The sequence below is a fragment of the Lolium perenne genome, chromosome 7, assembly GCF_019359855.2.
Source record: "Lolium perenne isolate Kyuss_39 chromosome 7, Kyuss_2.0, whole genome shotgun sequence".
In the NCBI taxonomy this organism is placed as follows: domain Eukaryota; kingdom Viridiplantae; phylum Streptophyta; class Magnoliopsida; order Poales; family Poaceae; genus Lolium; species Lolium perenne.
Window position 1 is genome coordinate 194,562,202 of NC_067250.2, and position 14,367 is coordinate 194,576,568.

Consider the following 14,367-nt stretch of genomic DNA (forward strand, 5'->3'; position numbering starts at 1 on the left):
TACATCCATACTACTTGTATTTCACTATCTCTTTGCCGAACTAGTGCACCTATACATCTGACAAGTGTATTAGGTGTGTTGGGGACACAAGAGACTTCTTGTATCGTAATTGCAGGGTTGCTTGAGAGGGATATCTCTGACCTCTTCCTCCCTGAGTTCGATAAACCTTGGGTGATTCACTTAAGGGAAACTTGCTGCTGTTCTACAAACCTCTGCTCTTGGAGGCCCAACACTGTCTACAGGAATAGAAGCGTGCGTAGACATCAGGGCAACCCTTCCCAAGTGTGAGTTTTTGAAAAGAAAAAGTGTTTGCAAAGGAAATTGCTGGAGGCAAATGGAGATAAAAGTGTTTTGGAAAAACTTCAGTGCCTTAGGTACTTAACCTGACCAATTTGACAGTGCAACCACATTACCTCAACATGGGCACGAAGCTTAGCGTAGTAGTTTGTCTCGCCTTAGTATGGGTCCTGCAAGTGTAAGGGGTAGTCCGAGCATGGACACCTATCGACCGTGGCCTTCCCGACAAACTGGAGACGCCATTCCATTCCGTATAGATGGCAGGAGTACAACCTATGAGCTCCCATTGACATATGCCCCGCAGTTGGTCGCGGCATTCCGGAGGATCGAGCTGGCTAGGGACTTTGCAACTCCTGGACAAACAACCCCTCAGACTCTGGTGCTGGGAGGTACAACTCTAGGAGGCATGTCTTAGGCTAAGGCGAGCAAGCAAAAAACTATGATCAGTTATCCGAGCCTCGCGTTCTGACGTTTGGCGAACCAGGGATGATCCCGACGGATTTATTGGATCTTGCGGGGAAAGTGTACAACCACTGCAGAGTGAAAACTATTCGAATAGCCGTGTCCGCGGTTATGGACGGTTGGGAGACATGATACTTACGCTGAAATTTTTTTGTTTCCTAAAAGAGTTTTCCAAAGGTTTTGGAAAAGAAAACCAGTGAGATTGGAGGAAATGTACCTAGGAGGTACGGTTAAAAGTTGGAAAAGTTGTTTTGGACATACTAAGATGGCCGGAAAAGAAAACGGGTCACCCTTACCTATTAGTCTTCAGAGAAACTTGTTTAAAAAAGGTTTTCAACAAAGATATAGAGATGTCATAAGCTATGTCTTACTCCTTGTAACCCCATAATAGTGTCTGCTCCTTGCTATTGCCAAATATGCATATCTTTACTTCTCTCTAAGGTGGTTTGCGAGTACAATTTATAATTTACTCATGGTTTTGTCCCTGGCTATTTACTTGGCCAGACTTGGTGGAGTTCGACAGATGAAGGAGATGACGACGTCTATACGAGCTAGGAACGACTTCTCAGTCAGTAGCCTGTAGCGTTATGGCATGACTTGGGCCATGCGAACACTTTCATCTGAAGTATTTCCGCTGTGTGAATATTGATCTCCTGCCATTGCGACTCATATGTAAGTTGGTCATGAGATCTGTTGTAATCTTTTATTCGGTACTGTAATGAATGATATATTTGATACTAGTTCGTTTATCCTTTCATGACATACTCATCATGAGAACGTAAATGAGTATGCATAACGGATCTTTCAGACAGCTAGTCCGGAGCATAAAGCAAATAGCATCAGAAACCAGAACAATAGGAGAGTAAAGGAATGACGATGGTGTTGCTCTGCTATATCGATAGCCTTGAACCCTATCATACAAGGCATGATTGTATCCTATCCTAGGGAGCTTTGGTCAGCTGCGTGCTTTGCGTTCTTTGGTTATTGGTCAGCTACATAGCGGGCAACCGTCTGGCCGCATATCCTGGCGGGAGTAAATGGATTAGCTGTATTATCCCGTTCAAGTTAAGAGGCCACAAGCGGCATTTGGTGAACTACCACAGACGTCTCCATTTACATGTATAGTTAGATCTGTGTATTCCTAGATTGTTAATTTGACCAACGTAACACAAATTATAGAACATAAAATTTATTCTAAAGTATGACATTGGAGCTTTGTAATGATATATGTTTTGTAATATATAATTTGTATTATGTTGATCAAATTGACTACCTACAGATGCATAGGCCAACACACTGGACGGAGGTAGTAACATTGTGTGCAATGTAATACCAAGACTACAATAATATCTGGGATTTGCTAGTTTTCTGTTAGCTGAGAATTAAGTTAGTGCTCAGTCAAGTCATCGTGATTCGTGCTAGTTATGTGTTGCAACATGAGTTGTACCTGAGATTGAGAAATAGTCACGCCCATACATAATATCCAGTATTCAAGTCTCCACTAATGTCAAATAAGTAGAACTGATGCAATCACTTTATTATAAACACATACGTACCTTTTTTTTTGAAAATATAATCATCTCACACGGCCACGTCGTGTCGACGCGTCGAGCCTACTAGTTAATCACATGACGAGAAAGAACTACGGGAATTGTGTAAAAAAATGCCAGTACGAGAAAGAACAGAAAACGCCAGCAAATCATCTGCATCCGCGCTTAGGCTGGCAGCATCATGTAGCTAGAGGGGACGATGATTCATGCTGTCATGCATGGTTATTGATAGCAACAATATCATTTGAACGCATGATTGCTCCACTGAACATCGAAAATAATCGCTTAACAAGTAGTACTAGAGTAGTACTTAAACTAGTTAAACCACTTCTTGATTCGCAAAAAAAAACTACTTCAATGCGAGATTGCTACGACGATGGCGACTATCCATGCTTACACATGATCCAGTACCCTCCTCCCCATGTCGGCTGAACCTTGCAGCGTCTTAGCACCTCGCTTCCCTCCACCACCTTTATCTTCCTCAGGTCGCTCAACGGAGACACGACGACCTCCAGCGCCGCGTCGTCGCGCCGAGACCGCTCCTCCTCCTGTAGCTCGACAGCCCTGACCCTGTACACGCAGTTCCTCATCGCGCCTTCGCCGGCGCGGACGGTGAAGCCGTGCGCGTGGTCCATGAACACCGCGCGGTCGCCGATGTCCGTCACTGGCTCCCACTTGATAGGCATGTCCGGCAGCTGCTCCCTGTGCGGAGCGCGGTACGCCTGGAAAAAGGACCCGTCGGAGTCGCAGTACCTGTTTCTCGGGCGGCGCCGCACCAGCAGCAGCACGTCGTCGGTGGAGGCCACCAACAGCGCCCACGTGATGTCGCCGAGGCGCGGCGGCGGGTCGATCTCCGTGGACCGGTCCAGGGTCTCCGAGTCGATGACCGCGGTGCGCAGCGTGCCTAGATCGAACACGAAGAAGAAGCCGGCGCGGTAGTTGATGGTCATGGGCGAGCCGTGCCTCGACCGGTGCACCGGCGCCCACTCGCCGCCACCTGCCTCGCAGAAGAACGCCGTGTCGCCGCGCGCCACCATGACGCCGCGCGGGGACCAGTCCCACGCGAACCCGTCCTCCGTGGAGAGGCGGAACCGAGGGGGCTCGGGCTCGTCGCGCGCGACCGGCATCGGCGTCTCCTCGGATAACGGGATGGGCAGGTCCGGGAGCGGCGTCACCTCGCCGGTGAACGGGTCAATGAGACGGCAAGGGTACCGGCCGCACATATCCGTCGCGAACACCTTCCCTCCGTACGGTGAAGGCACGTACCGGCGGCCGCGCGCCAGCCGCATCACGACGTCGTCACGCATGCAGCCTTCGTCCAGGGAGAAGGCCTGGTAGCCGTCTTCCGACCCGAACACCAGGCACGGCAGCACTGCCGCGGCGTCGTCGTTATCGGTGTTCAGCGAGAAGTCGACGACGGACGGATGCAATCTGAGCAGCTCGGGGGATAGCAGCGGCGAGATTAGCCCATTCGATCTCAGCTTGCCGTGCTCGTCATGTATGTCATTGGTGGCCATCGCTGTTGTCGAGGACGGCGAGACGCCGCAGACGACCTTGCAGAATCTTGACAGCATGTCAGCGGCAGCGGCGGCGTTCCAAGTCCAACACGGGTACATAGGTTAAACCTCCTTCTAAATTCTGGTACGCTGCTTGCACAATTTAAGTTGATAATCAGGTTTTGTTTCCAATATACCCGCACAGGTTGCGTCTTTTGTTTTCCTTCTCGATCGTGCGTTCAGTATTATGTAGAGTCCGAGTAGGAATCAATCGTGCCAAAATAGAGTCCGTGTAACACCAGACCCTAACGCCCCGCAAAAAAAAAAAAAAAAACACCAGACCCTAACGTAGTTGTAGGAATCCATCGTGTGCTACTCAGACTCTGTTTTGACACGATCGATTTCATAGAACTGAAGAAATAACAAACAAGTTCTTGTTTTTTTACACGCAATGTAAGCAGTAACACCAGATTTGCGCATAGTGTTGTGTATTTCGACGTGACCCGTGTGACGAAACTAACATCAACAATATTTTTTACTAATAAACTGTGCAAAGATTGAATTAGTTGCCAAAGTACTTTTCATTCGAAATATCTGTTCATTTGTGATCTACACAAAATAATGTGGTGAGCAATTAGAATTTTTTTCCCCTTTTAGACACACAATTTTGTGATTTATATCTAAGCCAAAAGGAAATATATGTATAATTTTGAAAATTTGCATACATGTAGAAAGCATCAGTATCTATAGATTATTTTTGTTCTAAGTATCTATTTCGAATATGTCAAAATACTGATCTCCCTTAAAAAATGTAAGAATTTTTAAAATTATATAATAAGTGATATATACACAAAATATATCAAACACCTCACAAAATGTCAAATCTAAATTGTAACTCAAATCCAGAAACAACTACTCCCGGCCCATGAAACATGCCTTAGATTTGTTTAAATTTTAATATATCTAGACACTATTCTAGATAGTTGTGAATACCAGTGCTCTTAACAATATTAGCATCTAATTTGTCCTTTTGTTTCTTGAGCTAGATGTTGATTTTGGTTTCAAAATTGTGGCATAATAAACACATGTGATATTAACATCTATTTTATCTTTCTGTTTCTCGAGCTAGATGCCAATTTTGGTTTTGAAAACGTAACATAATAAATGCATGTAATATCAGCGTCTTGAATTTATTTTCACATTTAGCGACATTTTGATATGCGAAAATAAGATGGTGCACTAAAAGTACTCGAAAGGTAGGATTACATATACTTTCTCACCTTCTACCACCCAATTATCAGATAAATGAAAGAAAGTTAATAAGGAGTACATGTACGTTCTCACCCGCCTCCCAATTAGGACATAATTGAAAGAAAGTTACGGAAATACAAAATCCACTACCAAGAAAGTTAATAAGAATTGTACTTTGTTATTTCTGAGTTGTTTGAGAAAGTCGGTCTAATTGCACATAATCGAACGTGGTTACACAAAAAGGTATATGTAGTTTCTTTTTGCTAGTTGCATGAAAAATAGTATTGTCGCCGGTGTTGCTTGTTAGAGTATCTCTAGCCATTCCTCTAAAATTTAACTCCCTATACGACCTCTCTAAATAAGTGAACTCCTGATAATTTGAAGGGTTGGAGAGGGTGGAAACTAGTATAGTTGTTTATTATACACTTAACTACAGTATGATGTAAGATTAAAAAAGGTTCTTCTACCTAAAATACAATAATATGAGAAGCAATAAGCACATGAATTAACTTATGCAAATAAAAGAGATGGAGTGTGTGTGATAACCAATGGGAGCAAACGTTCACTCAATTTGCTAGTTTGTAAATAAGTGGACATGCATATTCATGTTGAGTTATACCACTTATGATTAATCCCAATAACATATAATCCATGTGAAGGAATGGAAATATTATGTCAAAATGTCTAACCACATAATTAGTTTTGAAGGCCCCATGAATCTTCTACTAACATGAATTCAAGACTTGGGACACGGTTTCTAGTCAGTCCTTGTACCCCCTTGTCAAATTCATCAAGAGTGTATACTCATACACCAACGCAAAATAATTTCATCGAAGTAAATATACATGTCCGCAACCTGAAAATCAAAATATTTCACTAATGTAATAGAACAAACTACTAATAAAACAACAATATGCAAATGCAATATATCATGGGGCAAGACCCCACTATGCCAAAAGCCTCCATGGTCGACCCCTATGTGAACCTTGGTACAATAGAGAGAAACTACTCTTGAAAAATGCCTCCACGGAAATCAATGATGTAGTAAAGCGCCCTCTCCGTTAGCATCAAAGAGAAGGATTTCACCTAGAGCAACACATGCCTACACCTTATTGAGCCCATGGGAGAGAGCTGAGTTGCTGCCAATAGCTGCAGTCTCCATCGGCCCCTACACCTGCGAGCGAGAACCGATTTTGTTTGAGAACGCCACCCTTGGGACTATATCACCAGGAAATCCACTCGAACAAATAATTTCTATGAAGCAAATTAATGATGGGATCCGTAGCATAGAAAACAAAAAATTTCCTACCGCAAGAACGAAAACCAAGCCAAGATGCAATCTAGAAGATGGTAGCAACGAGGGGATCACGAGACTAACCCTTGAAGATTTCCAAAGCCTACGAGATTAGATCTCGTTGTTGCAGAAGATGATCACTTGCCGCTTTCAAAAGCGCGTAGAAGATCTTGACGGTGCCACCGTCGGGCAACACCTCCGTACTCGGTCACACGTTCGATGTTGATGAAGACGTCCTTCTCCCCGTTCCAGCGGGCAGTGGAAGTAGTAGATCCTCCTCGGAATCCCGGCAGCACGACGGCGTGGTGGCGGTGGTGGTGGAGATCTCCGACAGGGCTTCGCCAAAGCGTATGCGGGAGAGGTGGAGGAGGAGAGGCGGCTAGGGTTTGGGGAGAGGGGGCTCTGGGCGCCGGCCAAGTTGTTGGCTTGAAGTGGCCGGCCCCCTCCCCTTGCTCCTCATTATATAGGTGGAACCCCCCAAGAGTTTGACTCAAAGTCTTCGAATAAGACCCCAACTCAAAACTTGCCATAAGGACGAAACCTACCCAAGGTGGGACTCCTACTCAAGGTGGGACTCCCCACCCCTTCCTTGGGGGGGGGGGGGGGGGGTGACCTTCCATGGTGATTTCTTCCGGACTTTTCTAGAACCTTCCATAAATGCACCGGATCATTTTCAAACTTAGAAAATGACTTCCTATATATGAATCTTATTCTCCGGACCATTCCGGAACTCCTCGCGATGTCCTGGATCCCATCCGAGACTCCGAACAAAACTTCGAACTCCATTCCATATTCCATATCTACTTAAACGACATCAAACCTTAACTGTGTCACCCTACGGTTCGTGAACTATGCAGACATGGTTTAGATCTCTCTCCGACCAATAACCAATAGCGGGATCTGGAGATCCATAATGGCTCCCACATATTCAATGATGACTCAGTGATCGATTGAACCATTTACATACGATACCGATTCCCTTTGTCACGCGATATTTTACTTGTCCGAGGTTTGATCATCGGTATCTCTATACCTTGTTCAACCTCGTCTCTGACAAGTACTCTTTACTCGTACCGTGTTATGCCATCTCTTATGAACCATTCATATGCTTGCAAACTAATCAGACGAGATTCCACCGAGAGGGCTGATACGTCTCAAACGTATCTATAATTTCTTATGTTCCATGCCACTTTTATGATGATACACACGTGTTTTATACACACTTTATGTCATTATTATGCATTTTCCGGAACTAACCTATTGACGAGATGCCGAAGGGCCAGTTGCTGTTTTCTGCTGTTTTTGGTTTCAGAAATCCTAGTAAGGAAATATTCTCGGAATCGGACGAAATCAATGCCCAGCATCCTATTTTTCCACGAAGCTTCCAGAACATCCGAGAGCCAGCAGAGGAGGGCCACAGGGCCACCAGATGACAGGGTGGCGCGGCCAGGGCCTGGGCCGCGCCCCCCTATTGTGTCACCGCCTCGTCAGCCTTCCGACTCCGCCTCTTCACCTATTTAAAGGTCCCTGACCTAAATCTTCGAGACGAAAAAGCCACGGTACGAGAAACCTTCCAGAGCCGCCGCCATCGCGAAGCCAAGATCTGGGGGACAAGAGTCTCTATTCCGGCACGCCGCCGGGACGGGGAAGTGCCCCCGGAAGGCTTCTCCATCGACACCACCGCCATCTTCATCAACGCTGCTGTCTCCCATGAGGAGGGAGTAGTTCTCCCTCGAGGCTAAGGGCTGTACCGGTAGCTATGTGGTTAATCTCTCTCCTATGTACTTTAATACAATGATCTCATGAGCTGCCTTACATGATTGAGATTCATATGAGCTTTGTATCACTATTAGTCTATGTGCTACTCTTGTGATGTTATTAAAGTAGTCTATTCCTCCTTCACGGTGTAATGGTGACAGTGTGTGCATCGTGTAGTACTTGGCGTAGGATATGATCATAATCTCTTGTAGGTTATGAAGTTAATTATTACTATGATAGTATTGATGTGATTCATTCCCCCTTCATAGTGTAAAGGTGACAGTGTGTATGCTATGTTAGTACTCGGTTTAAATTGCAAAGATCTATTATGCTCTAAAGGTTACTTAAATATGAATGTCGAATGTTGTGGAGCTTGTTAACTCCGGCATTGAGGTGCTCTTGTAGCCCTACACAACGAATGGTGTTCATTATCAAACAAGAGTATATGTAGCACAAAGGAAGAGAACTTATTTATTTATGTGATCAATGTTGAGAGTGTCCACTAGTGAAAGTATGATCCCTAGGCCTTGTTTCCAAATACTGCAATCATCGCTTTTTTGTTTATCGTTTTACTGCATCTTTACTTCCTGCAATATTACTACCATCAACTGCACGCCAGCAAGCACTTTTCTGGCGCCGTTACTACTGCTCATATTCATTCATACCATTTGTATTTCACTATCTCTTCGCCGAACTAGTGCACCTATACATCTGACAAGTGTATTAGGTGTGTTGGGGACACAAGAGACTTCTTGCATCGTGATTGCAGGGTTGCTTGAGAGGGATATCTTTGACCTCTTCCTCCCTGAGTTTGATAAACCTTGGGTGATCCACTTAAGGGAAACTTGCTGCTGTTTTACAAACCTCTGCTCTTGGAGGCCCAACACTGTCTACAAGAATAGAAGCACCCGTAGACATCAAGCACTTTTCTGGCGCCGTTGCCGGGGAGGAAAGGTAAAAGGCACTCATACTCCGATCCCAGGTAACTAAGTACTTTTCTGTTGCCGTTGTATGTGTGCTCGAAGCTATTTCCTTTAGATCCTGCAATTGCATCTTTTTGTCTCTTGTTTTACACTAGTAAGGCTTAATGGAAGACAACAACAAAATGAGAGATCTTTATGAACTTTATCTTGAATTAGGACATGATGTGTTTGAAGAGAAAATTAAAAAACCCATGGAACTTATGCATGCTAATGGGAATGTTATTAGTATGAATGCTTTGAACACCATTGTTGCTAATGCTATGGAAGAATTTAAGCTTGGGGAGGTCGGTTTTGATGAAAATGATCTCTTTAGCCCTCCGGGTATTGAGGAGAAAGTTTATGTTGATTATGATATGCCTCCTATTTATGATGATTATAATGATAGTGGTCTTTTGGTGCCGCCTACTATGGAGAGTAAATTTTATTATGATTATACTATGCCTCCTACACTTGATGAGAATAATAATGATAGCTACTTTGTTGAATTTGCTCCCACTACAACTAATAAAATTGATTATGCTTATGTGGAGAGTAATGATACTTTTATGCATGTGAATAAGAATGCTTTATGTGATACTTATATTGTTGAGTTTGTTCATGATGCCTATGAAAGTTATTATGAGAGAGGAAAATATGGTTGTAGAAATTTTCATGTTACTAAAACACCTCTCTATATGCTGAAATTTTTGAAGTTACACTGGTTTTATCTTCCTATGCTTGTTACTTTGCTTTTCATGAACTTGTTTATTTACAAGATTCCTATGCATAGGAAGCATGTTAGACTTAAATGTGTTTTGAATTTGCTTCTTGATGCTCTCTTTTTCTTCAACTCTTATTTCTTGCGAGTGCATCATTAAAATTACTGAGCCCATCTTAATGGCTATAAAGAAAGCACTTCTTGGGAGATAACCCATGTGTTTATTTTACTACAGTACTTTTGTTTTATATTTGAGTCTTGGAAGTTGTTTACTACTGTAGCAACCTCTCCTTATCTTTATTTTATTGCATTGTTGTGCCAAGTAAAGTCTTTGATAGTAGGGTTGATACTAGATTTGGATTACTGCGCAGAAACAGTTTTCTGTCTGTCACGAATTTGGGCAGGGTTCTCTGTAGGTAACTCAGAAAAATCTGCCAATTTACGTGCGTGATCCTCAGATATGTACGCAACTTTCATTCAATTTGAGCATTTTCATCTGAGCAAGTCCAGTGCCTCTAAAAAATTCGTCTTTACGGACTGTTCTGTTTTGACAGATTCTGTCTTTTATTTCGCATTGCCTCTTTTGCTGTGTTGGATGGATTTCTTTGTTCCATTAACTTCCAGTAGCTTTGTGCAATGTCCAGAAGTGTTAAGAATTATTGTGTCACCTCTGAACATGTGAATTTTTTTATTATGCACTAACCCTCTAATGAGTTTGTTTCGAGTTTGGTGTGGATGAAGTTTTCAAGGGTCAAGAGAGGAGGATGATATACTATGATCAAGAAGAGTGAAAAGTCTAAGCTTGGGGATGCCCCCGTGGTTCATCCCTGCATATTTCAAGAAGACTCAAGCATCTAAGCTTGGGGATGCCCAAGGCATCCCCTTCTTCATCGACAATTTATCAGGTTTCTTCTCTTGGAACTATATTTTTATTCGGTCACATCTTATGTGCTTTACTTGGAGCGTCTGTTTGTTTTTGTTTTGTTTGAATAAATTCATGCTTGTGTGGGAGAGAGACACGCTCCACTTTTGCGTATGAACACATGTGTTCTTAGCTTTACTCTTAATGTTCATGGCGAAGGTTGAAACCGCTTCGTTAATTGCTATTTGGTTGGAAACAAGAAAATGCTTCATGTGGTAATTGGTATAATGTCTTGAATAATTTGATACTTGGCAATTGTTGTGCTCATATAGATCATGTTTAAGCTCTTGCATCATGTACCTTGTACCTATTAATGAATAACTACATAGAGCTTGTTAAAATTTGGTTTGCATGATTGGTCTCTAGAGTCTAGATATTTTCTGGTTAAGGTGTTTGAACAACAAGGAAGACGATGTAAAGTCTTATAATGCTTACAATATGTTCATATGTGAGTCTTGCTGCACCGTTTATACTTGAGTTTGCTTCAAACAACCTTGCTAGCCTAGCCTTGTATTGAGAGGAATTCTTCTCGTGCATCCAAATCCTTGAGCCAAAAACTATGCCATTTGTGTCCACCATACCTACCTACTACATGGTATTTCTCTGCCATTCCAAGCAAATACTTCATGTGCTACCTTTAAACAATTCAAAAGCTATTATCTCTTATTTGTGTCAATGTTTTATAGCTCATGAGGAAGTATGTGGTGTTTTATCTTTCGATCTTGTCATTTACTTTTGACAGACTTTCACAATGGACTAGTGGCTCATCCGCTTATCCAATAATTTTGCAAAAAGAGCTGGCAATGGGGTTCCCAGCCCCAATTAATTAACTTGCATTAATAATTCTCTTCACATGCTTTGCCCTGATCTATCAGTAAGCAACTTAATTTTGCAAATAGACACTCCTCCATGGTATGTGAATGATGGAAGGCACCCGAGGATTCGGTTAGTCATGGCTTGTGTAAGCAAAAGGTTGGGAGGAGTGTCATCCATAAATAAAGAAAAACTAAACTAAAGTACATGTGTAAACAAAAGAGAAGAGGGATGATCTACCTTGCTGGTAGAGATAACGTCCTTCATGGGAGCCGCTCTTGAAAGTCTGGTTGATAAGGTAGTTAGAGTACCCATTACCATTCGTTGACAACAACAAACACCTCTCAAAACTTTACTTTTATGCTCTCTATATGATTTCAAAACTTAAAAAGCTCTAGCACATGATTTAATCCCTGCTTCCCTCTGCGAAGGGCCATTCTTTTACTTTATTGTTGAGTCAGTTTACCCACTTCTTTCTATCTTAGAAGTAAACACTTGTGTCAACTGTGCATTGATTCTTACATGTTTACCTATTGCACTTGTTATATTGCTTTATGTTGACAACTATCCATGAGATATACATGTTACAAGTTGAAAGCAACTGCTGAAACTTAATCATCCTTTGTGTTGCTTCAATGCCTTTTACTTTGAATCTATTGCTTATGAGTAACTCTTATGCAAGTCTTATTGATGCTTGTCTTGAAAGTACTATTCATGAAAAGTCTTTGCTATATGGTTCAGTTGTTTACTCATTGTCTTCATCATTGCTTCGAATCGCTGCATTCATCTCATATGCTTTACAATAATGCTGATCAAGATTATGTTGGCAGCATGTCACTTAAGAAACTATCATTGTTATCGTTTACCTACTCGAGGGCGAGTAGGAACTAAGCTTGGGGATGCTTGATACGTCTCAAACGTATCTATAATTTCTTATGTTCCATGCCACTTTTATGATGATACACACATGTTTTATACACACTTTATGTCATTATTATGCATTTTCCGAAACTAACCTATTGACGAGATGCCGAAGGGCCGATTCTTTGTTTTCTCATTGTTTTTGGTTTCAGAAATCCTAGTAAGGAAATATTCTCGGAATCGGACGAAATCAATGCCCAGCATCCTATTTTTCCACGAAGCTTCCAGAACACCCGAGAGCCAGCAGAGGAGGGCCACAGGGCCACCAGATGACAGGGTGGCGCGGCCAGGGCCTGAGCCGCGCCCCCCTATTGTGTCACCGCCTCGTCAGCCTTCCGACTCCACCTCTTCGCCTATTTAAAGGTCCCTGACCTAAATCTTCGAGACGAAAAAGCCACGGTACGAGAAACCTTCCAGAGCCGCCGCCATCGCGAAGCCAAGATCTGGGGGACAGGAGTCTCTGTTCCGGCACGCCGCCGGGACGGGGAAGTGCCCCAGGAAGGCTTCTCCATCGACACCACCGCCATCTTCATCAACGCTGCTGTCTCCCATGAAGAGGGAGTAGTTCTCCCTCGAGGCTAAGGGCTGTACCGGTAGCTATGTGGTTAATCTCTCTCCTATGTACTTCAATACAATGATCTCATGAGCTGCCTTACATGATTGAGATTCATATGAGCTTTGTATCACTATTAGTCTATGTGATACTCTTGTGATGTTATTAAAGTAGTCTATTCCTCCTTCACGGTGTAATGGTGACAGTGTGTGCATCATGTAGTACTTGGCGTAGGTTATGATCATAATCTCTTGTAGGTTATGGAGTTAATTATTACTATGATAGTATTGATGTGATTCATTCCCCCTTCATAGTGTAAATGTGACAGTGTGTATGCTATGTTAGTACTCTGTTTAAATTGCAAAGATCTATTATGCTCTAAAGGTTACTTAAATATGAATGTCGAATGTTGTGGAGCTTGTTAACTCCGGCATTGAGGTGCTCTTGTAGCCCTACACAACGAATAGTGTTCATTATCAAACAAGAGTATATGTAGCACAAAGGAAGAGAACTTATTTATTTATGTGATCAATGTTGAGAGTGTCCACTAGTGAAAGTATGATCCCTAGGCCTTGTTTCCAAATACTGCAATCATCGCTTGTTTACTGTTTTACTGCATCTTTACTTCCTGCAATATTACTACCATCAACTGCACGCCAGCAAACACTTTTCTGGCGCCGTTACTACTGCTCATATTCATTCATACCATTTGTATTTCACTATCTCTTCGCCGAACTAGTGCACCTATACATCTGACAAGTGTATTAGGTGTGTTGGGGACACAAGAGACTTCTTGCATCGTGATTGCAGGGTTGCTTGAGAGGGATATCTTTGACCTCTTCCTCCCTGAGTTCGATAAACCTTGGGTGATCCACTTAAGGGAAACTTGCTGCTGTTCTACAAACCTCTGCTCTTGGAGGCCCAACACTGTCTACAAGAATAGAAGCACCCGTAGACATCAAGGGCCCAGAGTATATCTATCCGTCATCGGGATGGACAATATCCCACTTTTGATCCATATGCCTCAACTCATACTTTCCGAATACTTAATCCCACCTTTATAACCACCCATTTACGCAGTGGCGTTTGATGTAATCAAAGTACCCTTCCGGTATAAGTGATTTACATGATCTCATGGTCGAAGGACTAGGTAACTATGTATCAAAAGCTTATAGCAAATTGAACTTAATGACGTGATCTTATGCTACGCTTGTTTGGGTGTGTGTCCATTATATCATTCACTTAATGACATAACCTTGTTATTAATAACATCCAATGTTCATGATCACGAAACCATGATCATCTATTAATCAACAAGCTAGTTATACAAGAGGCTTACTAGGGACTCCTTGTTGTTTACATAACACACA

General features: G+C 42.7%; 1 protein-coding gene across 1 annotated transcript; it reads right to left on the minus strand.

Moving 5' to 3' along the window:
* Positions 1–2,663: 2,663 nt before the first annotated feature.
* On the minus strand, positions 2,664–3,883 carry LOC127312465 (uncharacterized). Its single transcript, XM_051342982.2, has one exon. The coding sequence runs from the start codon at positions 3,881–3,883 to the stop codon at positions 2,693–2,695; it is 1,191 nt and encodes a 396-aa protein (XP_051198942.2). The 3' UTR covers positions 2,664–2,692.
* Between the last annotated feature and the right edge of the window lie 10,484 nt (positions 3,884–14,367).